The sequence below is a fragment of the Zootoca vivipara genome, chromosome 11, assembly GCF_965207765.1.
Source record: "Zootoca vivipara chromosome 11, rZooViv2.hap1.1, whole genome shotgun sequence".
NCBI classification, from domain to species: Eukaryota; Metazoa; Chordata; class Lepidosauria; order Squamata; family Lacertidae; genus Zootoca; species Zootoca vivipara.
In genome coordinates this window covers 35,215,099-35,238,657 of record NC_142594.1, presented here as the reverse complement: position 1 = coordinate 35,238,657, position 23,559 = coordinate 35,215,099, and the positions used below count along the sequence as shown (strand labels likewise).

At 43.2% G+C, this 23,559-nt stretch overlaps 1 protein-coding gene across 5 annotated transcripts in view; it reads right to left on the bottom strand.

Moving 5' to 3' along the window:
* The window catches only part of LOC118091811 (macrophage mannose receptor 1), a 53,495-nt gene that overhangs the window by 14,803 nt on the left and 15,133 nt on the right, over positions 1-23,559 (bottom strand). For all 5 annotated transcript variants that reach the window (XM_035129237.3, XM_035129238.3, XM_088653578.1 and 2 more), the window contains 13 exons: positions 23,160-23,238; positions 20,602-20,734; positions 20,161-20,196; positions 16,345-16,514; positions 14,637-14,704; positions 12,843-12,943; positions 10,856-10,998; positions 9,397-9,511; positions 7,329-7,477; positions 6,058-6,163; positions 4,933-5,165; positions 3,008-3,173; positions 373-525 (listed from right to left, as the gene is read on the bottom strand). In XM_035129237.3, the coding sequence (XP_034985128.3) occupies positions 373-525; positions 3,008-3,173; positions 4,933-5,165; positions 6,058-6,163; positions 7,329-7,477; positions 9,397-9,511; positions 10,856-10,998; positions 12,843-12,943; positions 14,637-14,704; positions 16,345-16,514; positions 20,161-20,196; positions 20,602-20,734; positions 23,160-23,238 (1,652 nt within the window). The remainder of the gene's footprint in view (positions 1-372; positions 526-3,007; positions 3,174-4,932; positions 5,166-6,057; positions 6,164-7,328; positions 7,478-9,396; positions 9,512-10,855; positions 10,999-12,842; positions 12,944-14,636; positions 14,705-16,344; positions 16,515-20,160; positions 20,197-20,601; positions 20,735-23,159; positions 23,239-23,559) is intronic.

Here is a 23,559-nt window from a genome sequence, read left to right as displayed (position 1 = left end):
ATGGTGTTGATTCCTGGTGTCCGGCTTGTACACTGGTCTCTCTCAATATTCTTTTAATGCTAAATCTTTCTGTTGTTGGATTCAGGAAATAAGAAATAAGTTTCTGGGTGAAGGGTTATTTCTTCCATTCTTCCTGGTTTGTCCAACCTTATGAATCTTACTGATGAAAACAACACAGTTTTCATCCAGAGAACCCCACTGCCCCAAAGATAACACACATATGTTGTTGGCAGGAATTTCAGCCTCTGTCTCTGGTCAAAGATCAGAATCCCGTACCCACTATAAGCCCCACTGAACTCAAAGGGACGGCTCTATCTATAGTCTTGGATACTAACCACCACCACCACTGATCTGATTCGAAATGGCACCCACCTAGCTGAGCACATCTTATGAATGCTGCTGACCATGTCTTTGAAACAGGGTAGAATTGATAGCAATGAGTCTGAAAAGGAATCCAATCTTTTGCGTATCCTTTTGATGAAGGGCATTCTCCTAGGCGCTGTGGTGCTTCCGCTGGGATATCGCCTGTTATGGAAAAAACATATTTTTCTTTTTTATTAATAATATATTTAATATATAATATATTTTATATTTTATATAATATATATAATACCGGTATATAATAATATATTTTAATATATAAGATATAATATAGATTTTCCAAGTAACGCTCTCTCTCTCTCTCTCTCTCTCTCTCTCTCTATATATATATATATATATATATATATATATATATATACAGTGATGCCTTGACTTACGAATTTAATCCGTTCCGAAGGCACTTTTGTAGGTCGAAAAATTCGTAAGTCGAAAAGCTCCATTGGAAACGCGATTTCCCATAGGGATGCATTGGAAACGGAAAAATTCGTAAGTCGAAGCAACCCCATCTAAAAATTTGTAAGTCAAAAAAACCCTATCTAAAACCGCCACGGTTTCCGTTCGGATGTCGAGTAATTCGTAAGCGTGCGGCCATTTGCCCCATTTGTAAGTTGAAAAATTCGGTTGTCGAGTCGTTCGTAAGTCGAGGTACCACTGTATATATAGAGAGTTACCTGGAAATCCATAAATACCATGGATGTGACAAATCATGCATCTGGGCAAATCATGCACCAGGAGTTGAAGCAGGATACTTAAGAGGAATTTTGGGCTTGTACAACATGAAATGGAATCTGTCCGTACAATTTGCAGAAAGCAAGGACCATGGAAGTGCCTGATGGCAATCCAGATATTTGTGCAGCAGCTGCAGATTTGCAGCTTGTGAAGGTGAAACAGGAAGAGACCCAAAGAGTTTGATGAAGTACTAACACCGAGGGGAGGGGCAGGTCAGGAAGCATGCTCAAGAAAATGGTCCCAATGGAAGTGTGATTGAGGCTTTTAAGCCCATGGCCCACCAACCCCTCGTGAAATCCCTTGAGACTTCTCAGCCTCCAACAGGATCTTGAAATGGCACTGTGAGAAGCAGGAAGCTGGTGCCCACCCTTATCCTGGATCTGCCATGCCACTGGACAAAGGTGCTCCACTCACAAGGGCATGTAGAGCAATGATTGAAACAAAGTGCTGCAGACAAGTGTTTCCTGAAAGTGAAAATGAGTGTAACAGAACACCAGCATCACATGGTGGGGGAAGGTACAGCAGACATCACAGTGGGGAGGGAACCAGGAAGGAGAGCTTTGTTTTGATTGACAGTCAAACTTGCATCAGAGGTGGAAAGAAAATCCTTTCATTCTTTCTCACCACCAACTGAATTTTCAAGGTGCCTAGTTCAAAGACCCCTGGACAGATGACAGGGTGTGGTTTTTTGCCCACATATGCTTTTCTCATGTTTGCATTTTTCAGACCAATTTGTCTATTATATAATAATAATTTATTATTTATACCCCGCCCATCTGGCTGGGTTCACCCAGGCACTCTGGACGGCTTCCAACAAAATACTAAAATGCAGAAATCCATCAAACATTAAAAGTTTCCCTAAACAGGGCTGCCTTGAGATGCCTTCTAAAGGTCTGGTAATTGTTTTTTCTCTTTGACCTCTGGTGGGAGGGCATTCCACAAATTCTACAAAGAATGATGGGATAAATGGACATAAATCTGACATCAGGAACCAGAAGACAGAAAAACCAGTAGGAGAACACTTCAATCTCCCAGGACATTCTATACAAGATCTCAAAGTAGCTGTCTTACTACAAAAGAATTTCAGAAATAGACTGGAAAGAGAAGTTGCTGAATTGCAACTTATCACCAAGCTCAAAACCATGGAGGGACCTGGTTTGAACAGAGATATCGGGTTCTTATCTCATTATACATGATAAGCGATCTTCAGCCATCTCAACCCTTGCTTTTTCATGCAAAACCATTTGCAGTCGTTTGCGGTCATCAACAGCTATCAGTCAGTCAATCACCCATTTCCACCACCCTTCTGAGTGATCCCCCCTCCCCATCCCCACCCCTCCCCACCCCTTCTCTACATAAGTGCCTGGAAACTTCCATTTCACTGTATCTGAAGAAGTGTGCATGCACACGAAAGCTCATACCAAAATAAAAACTTAGTTGGTCTTTAAGGTGCTACTGAAGGAATTGATGGGATAATGTTATGCACCCCAAAACTGTAACATCTGCTCTTGTGGGTAAAGCAGTGCAGTGAACCTTCTGAAACATGGAAGGATTAGTAGCTTTAGAAAGTCAACATCGCATGAAAATAAAAATTAGAAAGTTGTAAATGTTTTCTTAGAAGCAAAACAACACTCCTATTTCTCTTCAATCAAAATCAGTGGGACCTAAATGGAGTTATCTGATACTGGATTCTTTATTGTAAACTCCACTCTGTTTTCACCAATCCATTTGTTATCATTGGATAGTTTGAACAGTATCATTTTGTTCATTTATTTCCTATGAAAGAGGCAGAAGTACCAAGAGCACTTTTCTCAGCTCTGTGCTCAAATGGGGACCTTATTAAAATTAGAGTTTGATGTCTCACATTAAAACAGATACCGTATTTTTCTTTGATTACCATGATGTCGCTCACAGACACTGAAGAATGTTTCATTGCAAGTTCCTGTTTTCCAGTGACCATCAAGGTCTAAGTAGACACAGGCTATCTTCTGCTTTGGCTCTTCAGGGGCCCAATTAGTATATGTCACTCTCCGGTTGTTGGTCCACTTGTATTGCTCACCAGTCTAAAATACAAATCACAGTGGAACAACACTTAGAAAAAAACCTGTGGGGTTCATTTCCCATAATGTTATATTTCTAACACCTGAAGTCTGCTCTCTGACCTGCTCAAGGACTCTCATAAATCTAGATCAGGCATCCCCAAACTTTGGCCCTCCAGATGTTTTGGACTACAATTCCCATCTTTCCTGACCACTGGTCCTGTTAGCTAGGAATCATGGGAGTTGTAGGCCAAAACATCTGGAGGGCCGCAGTTTGGGGATGCCTGATCTGGATGGTACCAACTCCTAGAAAACAAAATTAGATCCATAGGCATTGAGCTGGAGCCCTTGTATAATTCAAGTGAGCAATATATCTCCCACAATGTCCAAATCAGATTAAAGGATGTTGAAAGACAAAACATTGTGGCAGCTGCAAATAGAGTTTGCTCCCCCATGTTCTATGATTTAAATATCCTAGATAATAGGGTCAACTATGTTACAAAGCTAATAATCCCAGCCCAACGTAGGACATTTATGCTAGCCCGACTGAATGTCTTTCCCTCGGCATTTGTCAGGGGTAGATATCGAAACACTCCCAGAGACAAGAGATACTGTAGATGTTCTCTGAATGTGCCGGATACTGTAGAGCATATTCTCTTTGATTGTCCACTCCACAGCATGCTGCGTGAATGTGTGTTGTCCCCCTTCTGGGTGCTCTGACACCGCAGCATGGTGGAAATGTTGGATTCTGCCTTTCTGACACTGACCATAAGGTGACTGCGGGAGTAGCTGAGTTCTTGGCAGCAGTGTCTCAAGGAGTAGTTTAATAGGAAGAAATCTCAGATTATACACACACACACACACACACACACACACACACACACACACACAATTAGTGTATGCAGTTTACTGTTGGCTCTTTGTATGCATTTTAAATACTTTTGTATGTGACTCTTTTTCTTGTGGTTCTATTTGTAAAATGTCTAATAAAGGTTTGATAGTCCATATTATAACACCTGAAATCATATGGGAAGGTAGTTGCCTCCATAATATATGCTGGTTGCAAGACCTTGTTTGTGCATTTGCTGCAGAAAGAAGCAGCAAGAAGAAAAGAGAATGTAAATGCAGCTACACAGCAGAACATGTCTTGAAATGCTTATCTTCTTGCCTGACAACTGAACTTTATATAGGACATATAAACATAATGTATAATAATGATAATTTTATTATTTGTACCCCGTCCATCTGAGTGGGCTGCTCTAGCTGCTCTGGAAGGAAAATTAAGTTACTGGAGGAGGAGCCTTTTTCTTTCCACAGATGAGAGTGAAGGCAAAAGATCCTTTTTGTTTGTTTGTTTGTTTAATCACATGTTTGCCACGCTAGCAGGATTCTATGCAGGAGTTGGTACTTCTGAGAATGCTCGCGAAAGGTGCTACTGTGCTTTTTAATGATAGTGAATGTGGATATTATTTCTGAATGGGCAATTCCTCTGAAGGTGTGTGTTTGAGAAAAACAGGAAATGATTTTCTCACTGGGAGATAAACAAGAAACGCAGGGTGGTTGAGTTGCCTTTGGGTGGAGGGACTCTCTTGGCAAAACCTTTTGGGTTTTTATGGGTGTTTATACATTACCAATTGATTATATCTAAAGCTGTTTGGGGCGAGTTATGCTCAATAAAATGAGTTAATAAAGGCCCTGCTGCACTTTCTAACTACACACCTTTGAATACAAACCCTTGTTGTGGATGAATAGCATTATGCTCATGTAAACTGCATATACTCACCATTTTGGTGTTCAAGCCAATCCACATGGGCTCCCTATATTTTAACACCTGTAGCCACACGAATGACTGAATGTAGGGATTCCAGATGCTGGCAAGCTCTGCCTGTTCAGAATTGCATTTTTTCCTGGCCTCTTCCCATGTCATTTTGGGGCCAGCAAGAGAGTAACTGCTGTTTTCAAAGAGGGTATAGCCAGACACTGGAATCATTGTTTCAGAGCGTGATAATGCAAGGTCTATAGGAAAGCAATAAAGAGAAAAGGCAAAAGCTCATTTTAGACATTACACTATCCTAAAATTTGGTTTCACCTGACACCGAAACAGTTTTAAACTGAGGTTGGATGGCCATCGGTCAGGGATTCTTTAGTTGTGATTCCTGAACTGAAGGGGGTTGAACTAGATGGCTCTTTGGTCCCTTCCAACTCTACCATTCAATGGTTCTGTTAAATTTATGGATGCAATCGTCCTGCAATATCTTATACAAATCTGAAATGAAACATTTAGAAACCTTGTTGTGTACTTTTCAATGCTGACAAGTCAAATGTTCAGTCAAGTTTGATCTGGATCAGACTGCAGAATACATTTTCTTTACAACCAAATTCCTAATAAGTATTCACAGACCTATTTGAAACCCATCTTCATTGTTTCCAGAGACTATGCAGCTTTTCAAGGTGGATTCAATAAACACCCTCCAAGGACAGTGGCTGTACAAATGGGGCTTTGGTCTTTAAAAAAAAATTATTTTGCCCAGGTCAGTGGAGGAGCCCGTGATTTGATCAACTGAACTGGCTGCATATTATTACACTAGAACAACTAAACCTATGCCAGCAGCCTCATTCTGTCCTATTTTTAGGGTGACCTGTAGGAAAATCAAATTACAGGCACATATAGTAGGCAGATATAGTAACTGTGGTTCTTTGGCATCACAGTTCACCTCTGTGCATGTATAAAATTATGCTGTCATGACTGCTGCTTTCTTTGCTGTATAATAGGGAGTATGGAATCTCTACTACATTGCTGACAATCTGGTTTTCTTTCTGGCCAAAATGAAATGGCACAGAAAACAGGTTTGGACTCATTAAGATGAATTAAGCAATGTTCTCTGTTACTTCTCTTCTAAACACATACCAATGTTTCTTTGGCAGATGTAGCTTTTCTTTGAATAACAATTTCCACTTCTCCAATTTCCTGCCTCTCTTTCAGGTTCCTTCATCATAAAAACGCAGACGGTTTTCTAAGGAACGAAAATGTACGAAAGTAACAAGTAAAACAGGAGCCACCCACTCTCTGCCTTTGCACACCTGATGTCTGCCTCTCTTCCCTAACTTAATGATCCACCCACTGATAACTATGGATTACTCCAACCAGGTGTAACCCACAGTGATCTAGGGATATATCAGCCTTACTCAACTGATGCCTGGATCTTCCCAAATCTGCCTGTTTTGGTTTGAAACACACACACACACACACACACACACACACACACACACACACACCAATATTTTTTGTGATTTTCATCATTAAAATTCTTTTACATTCATTATAACCATACATTAAAGAATTAAACATCGACTTCCTTTCTGCCTTTCCATGGCTTCCTTCGACTAGCCATTGCAGCTGGATATTCTAGTCATTCCTTATCTTTCTCATTTCATCTCAACTTATACTGCTGAATTTAAACCTACTGATGTTTTAATCTGTTTGCAATGATTCTTCATGTACTCTGCAAATATTTTCCAACCCTCCTTAAATACTCTGTTCCTCTTGTTCTCTCATTCTGGTTAAACTTGCCAGTTCTGCATATTCTGTCATCCTCAACTACCATTCCTCCCTCATTGGGACTGCTCCCCCCCTCCATTTTTTAGCATATGAAATCCGAGCTGCAGTTGTTGCATAGAAAAATACTCTTTTTTTTGGTCCTTGGGGACGTCTGACTCAATTATTCCAAGAAGAAAAGCCTCTGGTCTTTGTTTAGGCCTGAAACTTGGTCAATTTTTTTTATACAGCCCTACTACAGAGGGCATTTCATGTTTCAAGGGGTAGGGGGAGGAGAGTAACATTGGTTACATTTTGATTGGGATTTCTTGGACCCATAGAAGCCATTGTCTAATCTGCTAAGGTCATTTTGAATCCCGATTCTTCTATAGCAATGGTTTTCAACCTTTTTGAGTCCATTGCTCCTTTGACCAACCACATTCATTCTGCAGCTCCCCTATGGAAGCCTCTTACACTGGGGTTCTGTTATAGGACACACGTAATTGGGGATATTTGTGTTCCCGCCTCTTCGACACCAGTTTTACTTGCAGTTTTGCAATCTGCTGGAGGGGATTAGATCCATCGTGACAGTAGCTTCATGGATCCAAAAGACAGAGATGAAAGCCTTCACAGGCAGTACTTACACCATAATTCCCAAGTGGGAAGCCTTTGGCCCAGTTTGTATAATAGACATCACTTTTATCTTTCCATACAAATGCGCCTTGACTAAAAGTATTACTCAGTCCAATCCAAGGATCAGTTGAAGCACTTTTTAAATGCAGTGTCAGGAATGCTGAATGAAAATAAAGACACATATTTACATGACATATTTGTTAAACGAATGCCCTTTAGCTATAAATGGTTAGTATAGGACAGGCATCCCCAAACTGCGGCCCTCCAGATGTTTTGGACTACAATTCCCATCATCCCTGACCACTGGTCCTGTTACCTAGGGATCATGGGAGTTGTAGGCCAAAACATCTGGAGGGCCACAGTTTGGGGATGCCTGGTATAGGATAAAGGTAAAGGGACCCCTGACCATTAGGTCCAGTCGTGACTGACTCTGGGGTTGCGGTGTTCACCTTGCTTTATTGGCCGAGGGAGCCGGCGTACAGCTTCCAGGTCATGTGGCCAACATGACAAAGCCGCTTCTGGCAAACCAGAGCAGCACACGGAAACGCTGTTTACCTTCCCGCTGTAGTGGTAACTATTTATCTACTTGCACTTTGACGTGCTTTCGAACTGTTAGGTTGGCAGGAGCTGGGACCGAGCAACGGGAGCTCACCCCGTCGCAGGGATTCAAACCGCTGACCTTCTGATCAGCAAGCCCTAGGCTCTGTGGTTTAACCCACAGCGCCACCCACCATTGTATAGGATATAATGAACTAAACTGGTTCTATCTTGGGTACATTTATTATTTTTAAAACTCGAACGGCGCCCTTCAGATGCTCTTGAACTTTATCTCGCACCATCCCTGATCATTGGCCATGCTGGCTTGAGCTGGTGGGATTTATAGCTCAGCACCATCTGGAGGGAACCACGTTGGCATTTATTTATTTATTTATTTATGCATGCTCCTGGGTCATACCAAAGTGTCACCTAATTTAGCACACCATGTTCTCCACCTGGAAAGAGGGCAAATATACCACGATTACAATAAATGTCATTTGCTTTCTGCCATCTTAGGAAGGCTTTAGTTCTGAAATTGAAGGAATTTAGAAGGGGGGGAAGGGGGGGAGTCATGATTTTGCCTTTCCTACAATTTGGAGGTATCATTCATTTTTCGCCATCGCCTATTTTCCTTACATAGGACACAGCTATACAGGTGCAAATAAAACGCTTTAAGTGTGTTGTAAAATGCAATATACAAATGTGGCACTAGATAGCAACAGTGAGCTATGGCAAATTCAATGCATTTTTCAAAACATTATACGCTCACTGGTCTCCCTAGGCAGGTGCTCATTGCTTACCACCACTGCTCACTGCTGTCGAGCGCTCAGCACTGCCTCCTCCTCCTCCTCCTCCTCCTCCTCCTCCTCCTCCTCCTCCTCCCTAGTGTCATTTGACTCCCCAAGTCATCTCTAGGCACTGGTGGCCGCAGAGCGGGGGGAGGCAGTGGCTTGGGGCATTTTCCATTTTGCCTGGAGCAACAAAATGTTCTGAGCTGGCCCTGCCAAGTGGTGTTAATTGTAGCCACCCATGCATTTTGCAAAATAACTATGGGCTCATTTACTCTTCTGACATCTGTAATGTGAGAATCTCTGCAGAATGGAGTCTTCCCATACTGAATGGGGAATCGGATTCCTGGAGCCACATGGACGGAGCTGATATCATGCACTGCTGCACCAGCGCCCTGGTTTCCAGCTCCTTCATGTGGTCTGGAGAGTCCCAAGGCACTTCCTAAATGGCAAGGGAAGGAGTCGCATTCCAGTAATTCCTCTGACGGGAAGATACCTTGAGTAGGAGTGCCAGGACTTTTCATATATGAGACCTCTCTCTATACGATATTTGCACACATCTTCAGTCATGCTCATAACTGGCTGGGTGTAGTGGAGAATAGGGACTGGTGGAGCTGTCAGGGAATGGGGAACATGGGGCTGGGGTGAGCTGTGAGGGGATGAGGAAAGGGAGTTGGTTAGCTAAAGAGAGGGGAGTTTGCAATGGAGTGGAAGCTAGTGGGCAGGCAGAGTGTTTTGAAACCACTGACCGCACCTTGAACGACTTTGTTTGGAATACTAGCCAGGTTTCCTCCTAGATCTTGGCAAGCAGCTTGTGCAGCAGACCAGTTTTTTCTTTCTTCTTCATGAAGACCAAATAGTTGGAAGCACTGTGAGGGAGAGGGAAACTTCTAAATCCCGTGACCCATGAATTGTTTAATGCAGTCAACAGTCATGAAATGGTGCCGGGGTAGCAGTAGCAGAAACTGATATTTTAACTGGGTTTTAGAGTCATTGTAACCACCACCACCCTGATTCACAAACTGGAGGGGGAACCCCGTGGGATCAGGGTTGGGGAGAGATCATGTACTCTAGAAAGGGCAGCTATGTCTGCTGATAGCTCTGCAAGTGCAGATATGCCATTGACAGAGGGCCTACATCAACATCACATGACGCCACTGGACGAAAATAGAGGAAGGCAGAAATGAGGAACAGGACTTTTCAGTGTTCGCTCTAGGAGGCCTGGATGGGACAGCATTTGGGAGAAAGCAGTCTGTATTTTTTCAGATTGTCATTTAATAAATGCTAATTTAACTTTAAAGCAAGAAAAAATGCTGAACACTTAGGTTGAAGCCACTTTCAATGCTCTTTTCCGTAGCTCACATATATCTTGAGCTTTTAAAATGCCAATTTTTATAAAAAAATTGTTAAACTACCCTGAAAATATTATTTTTTGGGGGAGGGGTTGTATTCACAGTATTTTTCACTTTCACTGATACTTCCATTTTGCAACATGATAGTGCTTTGTCCCTTGATAAATGCTAATATAATTGAATGTTCAAAACTTAGTTTGAAATTTATTTCGTTGTTCCTTTTGGCAGCTGATGCTTGAACTTTGAAAATTACTGCTTTTATTAAAATTTCCCTATTTGACCATTAGGTTTTGTTTTGTTATAAAAGGTAAAAGGGACCCCTGACCATTAGGTTCAGTTGCAGACGACTCTGGGGTTGCGGTGTTCATCTCGCTTTACTGGCCGAGGGAGCCGGCGTACAGCTGCCGGGTCATGTGGCCAGCATGACTAAGCCGCTTCTGGCGAAACCAGAGCAGTGCACCGAAACGCCGTTTAACTTCCCACTGGTGTGATACCTATTTATCTACTTGCACTTGGCATGCTTTCGAACTGCTAGGTTGGAAGGAGCTGGGACCGAGCAATGGGAGCTCACCCCATCGCAGGGTACATTATTTACCACTTTCATTGTTACGTTGCAGCTCAACAGACCTTTTCAGTCTTCATAGCATATACTGAAGGTTGAGAGAGGATGTGGAATCCTGATGGCAGGATTCATGCCCCTTCATGGGAAGCACTCTAAAGAGCCATTCTATAGAATAGAACTGTGGACGTGGAGGGCAATCTCTGCATATTCAACTACTCTGGAAAAGTATTCATTCTCTGTGCCATAGTATCTGAAAAGGGCTAATATACCAATATGTTTGCAATAGCTGCATTGGTTACCTTGTTACCAAAGAAGTCCCAGCCTTGAGGACAGCCTCCAAGAGGTTCAGGTGTTGTCGGAGCAACAGTTGAAGGGACAGAACTGTTACGCCTTTCACAGATAAATCTACTCTCAATTTCACAATTGAGGTCGTTCCATAAGCCTGAACAGAGAAGTTGTGACGAGTCAACAGTTAAGATCAAATCACTAGTACAGCCCATCAGGTACGTATTCCAAGTGAAAGCTTAGCAACAAAAATAGAAAAGCAACAATAACAGTTGTACTGCAAGTATCTCTTTTGAGACACTAGGCTGTTTCATATAGGAAGGTGGTTTATAATGTAAAAACATATATATGGAGTTCTTCATATTAGAAACGACTTAATTAAAGCCTCAAGGTTACTAAAACGACAAATAGCAACAAGTCAAAGTAGTATTTCCTAAACTCTGTCTTGTTGTATGCTCAGAGGATGCTGAATTACAACCCAATCCTAACAATGACTAGTCAGAAGTATTTGATTTGTATCTGTGATGGAAAGCTCAGGTAGGCCAGAGTCTGGTGATGCAGAGAGCTAAGTTGCAGCCTCACTCTGACTGGCTGTGGGTGCAGCGAGCCAGAGCAGGGTGGGCTCAGCACTTTGGGAGGGAAAAAAGAAAGCAGTTGAGAGTTGAGTTCCTGGCATTCATCTGGATCAGGCTTCCCCAAACTAAGGCCTGGGGGCCGGATGCAGCCCGCGAGGCTCTTTTATGCGGCCCCCGGCAGCCCCCGCCACCGCCCACTCTTAACGGCGGGGCTGCCCAATTGCCGGAGCATTGGAAATAGCTTGTGCACATGCGCAAATGTCATTTCTGGCGCGCTTCCGGGCCGGAGGAGGCCCATGCGCATGCGCACAAGCTATTTCCAGCGTTCCGGCAACCCGGAAGTGGGCCGGAAATCGTGTGGTGCGCACGCATATGGGCACGCACTCCCGCACGCTCCGGACCACAGCGCGATCGCCGCTGGCGGCACCGGCCCTCGGCGAGGTAAGTTTGGGGACCCCTGATCTGGATACTATAAATAGCCTTTGAGCAGGGTGTACTCCGCCCTGAGGAAAATACCCACACCCAGAGAAAGAAGTCTCTAAGCTTAGATTGAAAGGCAGTATAAGGACCAGTGAGAACTGGGTAGCTGAATTTGAGGCAGGAGAAGTGGAGTTGTGAGGGGACACTCTACGCGGGTCTCAGTGCAGTCGGAAGGGAATAAAACTTTCAGTGAGAGAAGTATAACCCCCCAAAAAAGATAGGTTGGGTGGGTGATCCCCCGGTCTGGTATAGCCTACTAATAGAGGAGCCTCAGTAATTTGATTTATAGAAGGTTGGGAAACTGGCAGAAAGTACCAACTTGTTTCAGACAGGGGTGTAGCTTGGTGGGCAGGGGGCCCACAATTTTGGGCAGGGGGGGTCATGAACCAAGTGCCCTACACAGGGATTCCCACCATGCCCTGTCCACTCCCAGGCCCCCTCACTGAACCAACATGGGTGTGTGTGTGTGTGCCTGACAAGTGGCTGCCTGGGCTCCCCCCTACACAGGGAGGCAGGCAACACAGTGCAGTCCTGTGAACCCTCCTTAACATCCATTATTATTATTGTCAATGGTTTCTTGAAAGAACTCTATCTCCTGACAAATCTTTTGTTTTACCCATTTTGTTGTAAAATAAAATCCTTCTCCTGTTTAACTTCCCTATGTCTCCAAGTACCAGAGTTTTCTTTTTTAAAAAAGCAAAAATAGCTAGTAGTAGTAAGAGGGGCCATGCCTCAGTATCCTTTAAAGCACTTTAATACCCTGTCCTATCCAAAGGAAGACAATTATTGAGGTTTAACATAATGGATTATCCTCGGTTTAATGTTTTAATTTTGGATGAAATAGTGATTGTGGCTCAGTGTGTGGTGCCTATTCATATTAGTCCTCACCATTAAGCATTCACATTCTCAATAACTGCTTATAATGGTAACATTTTATTCTAATTACCTGATTTGTGATACATGACCACACAGTTTTCAACATCGTCTGCAAAGTTGGGTTCGTAGGGTGCCCAGGCTACATAGGTCACTGGAGTTCTATCCACCCAGCTATAGAAAATAATATGCGGTGTTTAGTCCTTCATTCGCACTTCATAAGTTTACGATGACTTTTGTTTTGTTTTTAACAAAGAGAATGTCAGGCTAAGAAAAGAAATATTTAGGTGTTGAATTTCCAAGCCTGCAACTTGGCCCTTCAAGAACAGCTGGCAACATTAAGAATGCTGAGCAGGATTAATGGATATAATGGCGATTATAAAAAAAAATACATTGAAAAGCCTCCTTATGGTGAGGGATGCGGTCTGAATGTGGGGCAATGTGATAGGAATACCAGCTGAAAAGTACTCTCACCCTCTTCTTGCAGTGTCATGAAAGGCTGAACATCATTTCTGAACCACTTTCAGAGTATGGTTGGGAGCAGAAGACAACAGAAACTAGGGGTGCGCAGCATCCAAGCTATGTACAAGACCAGGAGGATTCAGGAAGAGAGGAGAGTGGTGCCCTCTTCCTTAGAGGAGAAAGAAAGTACAGGGAGAAAGGAGTGTGGCAGCCTTGGAGGAAATATAGCACTATCAGCCCTAACGCAAATAGGAGAGGCAAAGGAGTTCTGAATAAAAGAGATAATTCTGAGTCTTAGGGCATGTCTACACTTACCTTTTGTCCTGCTCTTTCCAGGCAGAGGCCCAATTTTAAAGCTCTCTGTCCAAGCATTGTTGCTTTCCTTGCCGCAGAGATATCCCCACAAAAACCTCCTCTTTAGTGCTCAATTGGAGCAAACAGACATTCAGAGGGGGAGGGGGGGTCCAGAGTTTGTTCTTAGCTCCGATTCAGCAGTAAAGAGTGGGTTTTCATGGGGAAAGCGCTGAGGAGGGGACGCTCAGGCATGGGCACAGAACTTTAAAGCATGGATCATGCCTGGAAAGCAGAGTGCAAAGGTAAGTGTGGGTAAATCCGTATAATCCCAGTGGCAAGCCAGAGAGGGAAGGGAATGGACAGAGGGAAATAAATTTGCACTGCCCCCCCCCCCCGGCCGCCCATGAAATTATTTCATTTCCATTGGGAAAATGGATTATTCCACAGTTTAGGGGCATGTGGGCAGTGGCGGAGCTTCATGCTCCAGCACCGGGGGTGGGGCGTGCCTCCCGGCGGGGAGGGGCATGCATTCCAGGGCTGTGGCACGCCTCCTGGGGCACGACGCGCCTCCCGGAGGGGCGTGACATGCGTTCCAGGGGTGGGGGCGCCTCCCGGAGGGGCGTGGCATGCGTTCTGGGGGCGGGGCGGGTGCCTGTGATGGCGCCCCTTGGAGCCCGCCGCTCGGGGCGGCCCGCCCTCACCGCCCCTATCTTCCTATGCCCCTGCATGTGGGTGCTGGATCTTTGGAGTCAAGCTTTTCCCCTAGCCTGCTTCTGCCACACTCGCTTCCCAGATTTACTGACATTGAGCTTTCATAGCAATGGAACAAGATAGGGACAAGGTAGATGAACGGAATCTCCCTCTCCAAGATCAGACCTCCCTCTGCACTCTCAGAGCAAGAAATGCAAACTTCCTATGGCCCCTGGAGCACCATCGCAGAGACCATGGGCCTGTAGTGTCAATCAGTGTATTTGCTCAAGTCAGTTAAAATGTTGGCAGAACATCCTTATATCCAGTTTATTTAATACCAATCTAGCTATTATCTAAGAGAAACTTAATAATTACCATTTAAAAAATCTGATTTCCATTTTTTATTTTTCCGTTCGCTTACCCAAATTTTCTATCCGGACCCAGAATTAAACCAATGAAAGGGTTTCCTTCAGTTCTGAAAGTAATGTCCTATAACATACACGGGGAAAGATAGGAAAGAAACACAATAAAGTACTGCTGTTCTCCAGTTGAAAATATGCCAGTTATTCCAGAGGAAGTTCAGAGTCTACAAATCAGGCCATATGGAAAGAAGCTAGTAACGATGAACAATAGCAACAGCGATTGTGCTCTTTAAAATCACAGTTAAAAGCTTTTCAGTTCAAAAGTTGTGATTCTTTACTTTAACTGCCATCGTGCTGAAAAGAAGAAACAAAAAATAAAATAGAGGAAAAGGTATTTTGTCTGAAAACCAAATTCTCACCACACAAAGCATTTCTAACTTGAAGAGATTTTAATACTGCTATATTCAACTGAGCTTAAAAGTAGGGCATGTAACTCATTTCTTCAACAATTTGAATCCAGACCTCTCTATATTCATACCTGGATCGTGTGTGTGTGTGTGTGTGTGTGTGTGTGTGTGTGTGTGTGTGTTAGGGTGGCATATGATCACCTCAATGCTTGCCTAAAGAGGAAGGCTGCTGGCTGAGGTGTCTCTGCTGTGGCAGAGATCCCAGCTTTGTCCAACAGAGTGGAAAGATACCATTGGTAGCCCTGCCCTGATTGTTAAGTATAAGTGACAGTGTTTAATTGTACATTGAAATGGAAAATAACTCTGTTCTCTGTATGTGTTCTGCTGTAAGTGTAGCATGGAAACTTCCACTGAAGCTAAACACCGGAGAAGCAGAGTGGCTGACAGTTGAGAATTTACTTAGAATGCATCTCTGCTGACTCTCACATGACAAAGGTACAGTGGTCCCTCGACTTATGAACTTAATCCGTTCCGAATGCACATTCGTAAGTCGAAAAGCGTTTTCCCATAGGAAAAAAAAAATTCGGAAAAATTCGTAAGTCGAGTAAACCGCATTTAAAATTCGTAAGTCGTTGAAACTGTATTTAAAACTGCCAACATCCGTTCGGATGTAGAAAAATTTGTAAGCGTGCGGCCATTTTTCCCGTTTGTAAGTCGGAAACTTAGGATGTTGAGTAATTCGTAAGTCGAAGGGCCACTGTATTCGGTTAGAAATCTCCATTTTGTGTGGGTTGGTCTTTGCTCTCTCTTTCTCAAGCACCAGAGTAGAAAGGATGGGCAAATAATTCTCTCCAGGAGCATAGCCTCAGGCTGCAATGGAGGCTGTGGGAGAAACAGAGCTTTGATTTTAGTGCTGAGTGAAGTAAGTCAGACCCTCCAAGTGTCCCTATTTTCCAGGGACGTCCCTGATTTAGAGAAGCCATCCCTGTTTCTGATTTGATCCCAGGTCCCACTTTTTCTTGGGATGTGCCTATTTTCCTTGGGGAAGTGTTGGAGGATATGGAGTTATCTGACCCCTGAAGGCAATTCTGCATGGGGAAGTTTTTAAAATGTTTAATGTTTTATTATGTTTTTATATATGTTGGAAGCTGCACAGAGTGTAAGATGTGTGCAGCATAACTCGCATAGGATTGCACTGCTAATCTCTGCAATTTTCTGGTGACACCATCCTGAAGAAAGGGTTTAGCAGGCAACGAAATGGTCACGATCAAATAATTTATCTGGCTTCAAAAAACAAACAAAAATCAAACGAACTAGTGATATGTGATCAGAAGGAAAATACATCTCATATATTTCTTACATATTTCCACAAAAACTTTCTTTCACTTTCACTTTCAACAACTGCAAGATCCCCAGCGTGCTTTTTGCAGAATCTCTGGGCTCTTCCTGCAGATAAACTTGCGTTACTGAAATAGTACTCCATGCCACTGAATGCAATCCAGCCGTCTTCAGTTACTTGAAATGGATATGCTGCAAAAGAAGAATAAATGCCCCCCCATTTAATTTAAAATACTTTAAATATTATAAAATGAAATACAATAGTACAAATAAATTTACTCCACAAAACCAGTGGTGAAGCTAAGCAATTTACAGTAATAGTCCTAATTGGGATGACCCCAACAGTCATGTGTGTTATTTCAGTTTTGAAGCAGACAGTGAATATGTCCTCCCTCCTCGACTGTCCCCAGCACCCCATACTTTAACACTGCTACATTCCAGATTAAGTTAAACTAACAACAAAACAGTTGTGTGGCCCGGTACTTAAAATAGAAGAGCACATCAGAGCCATGGACAAAAGATTCTGAAGAAAAACTTGACTAGTTCAGTGGTGGTGATCCTGGCATGATTTGGGTGGGGGATGAAATGCAAGTACAGTGGTACCTCTACTTACGAATAACTCTACTTACGAATGTTTCTACTTACGAATGGAGCTCCGTCCACCATCTTGGATACTACTTACGAATAACTCTACTTACGAATTTTTTCTCCCAATGCATTCCTATGGGATTCGACTTACAATTTTTTTCTACTTACAAATGTGCATTTGGAACGCATTAAATTCATAAGTAGAGGTACCACTGTATGTAAGATTGAAGAAAAATCACTCTGTGCGTGCTTAAAGGTACTATCTTAAGTCTCCACATATTGTGGCTAGTCAGCCACCCATATGCTTGTTTTGGGGCAAGGTGCATGAAAGGTTAGTCATGGTTCAGGTGCTCTTTCGGAGAACTGATGGTTTTGACCTATTTCTGTCTGGGTTAAGCACCACATTAGCCTTCATCCCCGGTGGATGATATTGTTTGTGTCCGAGAGGTAGAATAGGAATGGAACCATTCCTCTTTAACAGAAATCAGTGAAATTTACTTCCAAGTAGATGTGCAGAGGATTTGGGCTAGATGATTCTCAGGGTCTCTTTCCAACTCTACAATTCCATGATTCTATGAGATAATTTCTCTCTAACTCTCACTCACACTCAATAGTTGCCTAGTGCAGCTAAACATCAGACAATCAGGTGGTTTTTCTGAAGATCCCAGCTGGAGAACCACTCCAAAGGCTCACTAATATGATAATGTGATAATGAGCAGCCAAGGAATATACCTGAAACTTAGGAACATCGGGAGCTGCCTAAGCCAGACCACTGCTTCATCTAGTCGAGTACTGTCAACACTGCTGGGTAGTGGTCCCAAGGGTTTCGGTCAGGGATCTCTCCCAGTCCTTCCTGGACATATGGTAGACCTAGGACCACTTTCATGCAAAGCAGATGTTCTACCACTGAGCTACAGCCCTTCTGCATTTTTGTGTAACTCATTTCAGAGGATATATATATATATATATATATATATATAGTTGTTCTGGGTATAAGCTTTCGTGTGCATGCATTATAAGGGTCTGGTGACTTCTGTTTCTTTCTTTTTTTTTAATATTTTTATTAATTTTCCAATTAAAACCAATTATATCACATTCAATATTTCAAATTATACACATATATATATCAATCAGACCGAATGTTATGCCAAATCATCTAAAGAATTTTTTATTTGGGTTCCCATGCTTCAAGAAATTGGGAATTCCTCGCAACTGTCCACTGCCGTCTTTTTTCTAAAGTTCAAATCGTCCTTCAAGTTCATAATAATCCAGATCTTCCCCTTACAGTCACATAGATGTTTTCCACTTTCACGATTGTTTCCCAGCTGCTGATATAAATATCAAACAAAGTCTCACAGATGTTCTTTCTCCTGTGTGAGTTAATCAGTCCAGCCTCCCCATAAATCTTCTTAATGGAGCTCCTGTTGCGTTGAAGCAATTCGAAGTAGCGCCATCTTAAAAAGCTCAAATCACTTTCGCTTTTCTCTCATAGCCATGAAGATTTACGATCATTATAGAATTTACAGCTTTTCCAGGCAGGAGACCCAAACATCAAACCATAGACTCTTGGTAAATTAATGGATCTCCTTGCCCTATAGCTGAACTTAGCTTCAGGTCGCTGCTCCAATTTAAAGTGCGTCACAGCTCATAAATCCTCCGAACGCATTCAGAACTCCTTCCGTCCGACTAGGGGGGGGCTTTTCTCATCGGCAACTCCATGGTGACTTCTGTTTCAGTGCATCTGAAAAAGTGTGCATGCACAGAAAAGCTTTTACCCAGAACAAACTTAGTTGGTCTCCAAGGTGCTACTGGACAACTTTATTATTATTTTATTTATTTTGACTGCGTCAGACGAACACGGCTACCTATCAGAACCATTTCAGAGGAGTGAGGAAGCCCAGACCATTGGCTCCTCAGTCCAGTATACCTGAAGGAGGGTCTCCACCCCAATTGTTCAGCCAAGACACTGAGGTCCAGCTCTGAGGGCCTTCTGGCAGTTCCCTCACTGTGAAAAGTGAGGTTACAGGGAACCAGGAAGAGGGCCTTCTCAGTAGTGGCTCCCGCCCTGTGGAACACCCTCCCACCAGATGTCAAGGAAATAAACAACTAGCTGACTTTTAGAAGGTAAGTTTTTGATGTTTGATGTTTTATCGCTTTATTATTATTATTATTATTATTATCATCATCATCATCATCATCATCATCATCATCATTTTGGTAGCCGCCCAGAGTGGCTGGAGAAATGGGGCATGCATAAATAAATAAATAATCATTAGAAAACTTTCAATGGCTGAAGAGAACTGCTGGAGCAGTTTCTCCCCTACATTCCTTAGGGCAGTGATGGGCAACCTTTTGAGCTTGGTGTGTTAAAATTCACCAAAAAACCGAGCATAACTCGGGTGGTGTGTCACTTCAAGAAAAAAAACCATAATTTCGTGATATTTATAGTTTAAATAACAAAAATGTATAATTGTAATATATAACTGTATTTAATAAACAAAAAACTAATTATTTAACTAAACCAAACAAAAAAAAAACCTTATTTATCACAAAGTGCCCAGAGTTGTTGAGCTTTTCGGGGGGAGCTGCTGACCAAAGTTTTCGAGGTTTTTTTTGGGGGGGTGCAAAAGTTGCTTTGCTTTTTTGGGGGGTGCCCCAAAGCTGCTGCGCTTTTGGGGGGGGAAAGAGAACAGAAATAAATGACGAATAATACCTTTGCTGGAACTAACATGCAGCACCAACATAGTCTGCCAAAGCGCCAAAAAACCCAGCATAGAACGGGTTAAAAAATGAACACTGTTACACCCAATCATCGTTTGCCAAAGCGCCAGAAAAAACAGCACAGAAAGGGTTAAAAAACCAATATCTGGGTACCAGCAACAACAACAACAACAAGAAAGGATCCGGGGTTTTGACCACGGGATTTAACAGCGGAGACAAGCTGTAGCGTGAGGAGGAGTGGGAGAACAAATGGGGGGGGGAAACAACAACCACAGCGATTGGGCCGATGGGGCACGTGCCAGCAGTGAGGGCTCTGCGTGTCACGTCTGACACGCGTGTCATAGGTTCGCCATCACTGCCTTAGGGCTACTTAAAATCTGCTTGTTCTGAGGGAAGGCAGGAATTGGAGCGCCTGACAGAACCATCCTTGACTTGAGAGAGCTGTTGAAGCAGATCCACCCCCACCTTTCATGATGCTACTTAATGAAGACCCGTATGACCCGAGGGAAGGTAGTATAGGCCAACATACCAAAATCATTGCTTGGTTCCGGTTTTAACGGTACACCTGAAAAATCAAACACATACTCATTATAACGAACCATAGTGCAATTTATATTGTAATACATTATTTCATATTCCAAAAAGGAGTTCATGACAATGAAAGTAAAGGGTTATTTCTAGCATATCACATTTCTGAGACACAACTAATAACACTGTGTGAAACTGTCAGTAGCTTCCTGTATTCACAATGAGCTTGTTCTCATCAAAATGGCAGCCAAAGCTCTGGGCTCTGCAACATTCATAATGAAAGCTAAATTAATTTCACATTATCTTTTCCTCCTCTCAAAAGACCAGGCAAGTAGCAAGCATGTTTTGTTTTTTTTTTAAAAAAAAGGCAGTTTCAGCAGTGCAGGAAAAAGTCCTCTTCACTTTGCTTCACGAACTCATTGTAATTTAAAAGTAATCTTACCTCTCTTTATTTGACAAACCCAATCATGATAATTATCACACCATTCAGGCTTCCACCATGAATAATATAGAATCACTCCTCTGCAATCTTTGTCTTTGTAAGCGTTATGTCCAAAGTATTCTTGATAGTCAAGCTACAGTAGGAATAAAGATTTCATTAGTGACTAGCTGGCCCGGCCGCGCGTTGCTGTGGTTCTTTCCTGTGATTCCCCCCACTCTGTCCAGACACATGACTTAACCTGCCCCCTCCTCCCCCCACCCCCTGGTTCATCCCTGTGACTGCCCCCACTCTGTCCCGACCCATGAGCTATCAAGTCCCCTTCTCCCCTCACCCCTCCAGCACATTCCTGTGACTGGCCCCACCCTGTCCTGACTCATGAGCTATTGAGCCCCCTCCTCCCCCCCCACCCACCCCGTCTGAGCCCTCTATTGTCTCCGGGGAGTGTTGGCCCCTACCCCCTGTTTCTCCATACCTTGGCCCCCACCCTAGAAGAAGGAACTGTCAGCTTCTGGGTTCTGTTTCCCAGCATGCACTTTTGTCTGAGCCCTCTGTTGTCCCCAGGGAGTGTTGCTCCCTCCCCCCTGTATCTTCCTACATTGGCCCCCACCCCTGGAGAAGGAACTGTCAGTTTCTGAGTTCTATTTCCCAGTATTTACTTTTGTCTGAGCCCTCTGTTGTCCCCAGGGAGTGTTGGCCCTTCCCCCCTGTATCTCCATACATTGGCTACTGCGCACGCACCGTGAACATTTTTTATACCGGTATATATAGATTAAATTTGTTTGAAATAAGAACATGAGAAGCAGAAGTTACTATTGTTTAATTTTATTTTGGGGGTTGTCATTCATTTTGGTGGGTATTGTATGATTTGGGCATTGTTGTGTGTTTTGTGGTTTGTTTATTTTGGTTATTTGGATTTTCTAATTTTGGAGTAGGTGTTTTGAATGTAGGATGTGGTGTTGGTTTGAGGAATTAAACTGGAGAGAGAAAGTGCATGGCTGTGTTTGTTTGTTTTTTTAAAGATGCAGAGGCTGGCAATCAGTCATAGTATAAAGCCTAGGTTAAAAGGGGCACGACTGCCCTTACTTAAAATGGCCACCATAACCTCGCATGTGACACAATGCCCACTAAATTAAAAAGCAAAAACCCCTCGCCGTGCCCCCAAGTGCGTGTTAGGGGAAATGATGAACGACTGCCTAATGCTGCCAGGCGTTTATTAATGCAGCCACCGGGAGAGGCTTTGGGCTTGAGCTTTGGAGGTGGAATGGCCGTTTTAGCGGTCGGCCTACTCAGTTTTCCCTGTCCCAACCCACCCCACCCCCCACTGCTTTGGCTGACTCAGGGTCCTCCCCCCCCATGGCTATGTGTTTTCCCCCTCCCTTTGTTGTGCCTCATCCCTCTGCCCCCCCCCATTGTGAAAGGCCCTATTCTGTTTGTTTTTCCCTGCTTGGCAATGCTGCGGCCTATTGAAAAAGCTGGGCCTTGTTGCTGCAAAAGGACTGTTTTCCGTTGGTTGCTGTGGAATTTTGTGATGTCATCTGGCAGCGCAGCTGCTGGAGTCTTCAGAGCTTCTGGTGGTGACGGCTTATTTGGGCGCCACTTTTTGTGTTTAATCATTAATTTAGGTGTGAAAGGTGTGGCTTTTTGGGAAAAAAATTATGCCAGATCCCACCCTGATGGGCATGGAACGTTGTGGCTAAATTTGTTACATTACGGTTCAGCAGTTATGGAGAAAGGCTGTTTCATCCGCGTGCACAATGCCTACATTTTTATATACAGTGGTACCTCGACATCCGAATGCCTCGACTTCCAAAGGTTTCGACTTACGAAGTCAGCAAACCCAGAAGTCTTTTCACCGTGCGTGCATTCTGCGCCTGCGCAGAAGCGGCGCATGTGGTCGGCGCAGGCAGGAAGGGAGGAAGGCAGCTCGCTCCACCCCCTTGGATGCTCATCCCGCCCCCATGGCCCTGCCTCCAGGGTGCTGGAGTAGCTAGCCCCGCCTCTGCTCCCAGTCACCAGTCTAGCTGCCACATTTTGGATTAGTTGTAGTTTCCGGGTTACCTTCAAAGGTAGCTCCACGTAGAGCACACTGCAGTAGTCCAAGCGGGAGATAACTAGAGCATGCACCACTCTGGCGAGACAGTCTTTCTCATACAAAGTTTGCAATGTGTTTAACTGAAACACTTCTTTTATGTGCCTAGATCCAGCCAGTCATAGTATGGCTTCGCATTACATGCAAACTTGGTAGTCACTCATTGTGTGTTTTCCTGTTATAACATTCCCGCGCCAAATGTTCATTTTTATGTAGTATTCCTTACTTAATAATGAAACTATTTAAAAAAATAAAATAAAACAAATTCAATGGGGCAAGCAGCAACTTGAAGCAACTCTGCAGGAATTGCTTTTAAATATTGGGTCCAAAAATGTTATAGCATACAAAGCATATGCTTAAAGACTTTAATGCTGGATCGGTCAGAGTTTAGTATGAGGGCAGGAGTCTTTGAACCTTAAAACTAATAATAATTTTGGTATCAGTACATCAGCATTAATCATTTACTTACAGGAGATCCATCAGTCCACAAAAATCCTTTATCGGGCTCCAACTCATTTAAACCAATCCAACAAAGGCTGTCACAAATCCTGAAATATATAAAAAATAATTATAGAGTGCAGAAAACTGGAAACAAAGAATGGATTTCAATACAGAGTTTTGAAACTTTCAGAATAAGGACTATTGATACTTTCTAGAACAGCATAAATGCAACCATCATCAGTTCATTTATTTAAAGTGTATCAAGTTTCTAGAACAGGTGTGCCATTCAGAGCAGGAACTCTCTGTGTGTTCATATCACATGTGGTCATTTTTTAGGCACACCCGCATTTAATGCTGAGTCTGGATCTTTACAGCTGACAACTTTATAAACCCGGAGTCCCCTGTCCTTTTTGGCCCATGGGCCAAAT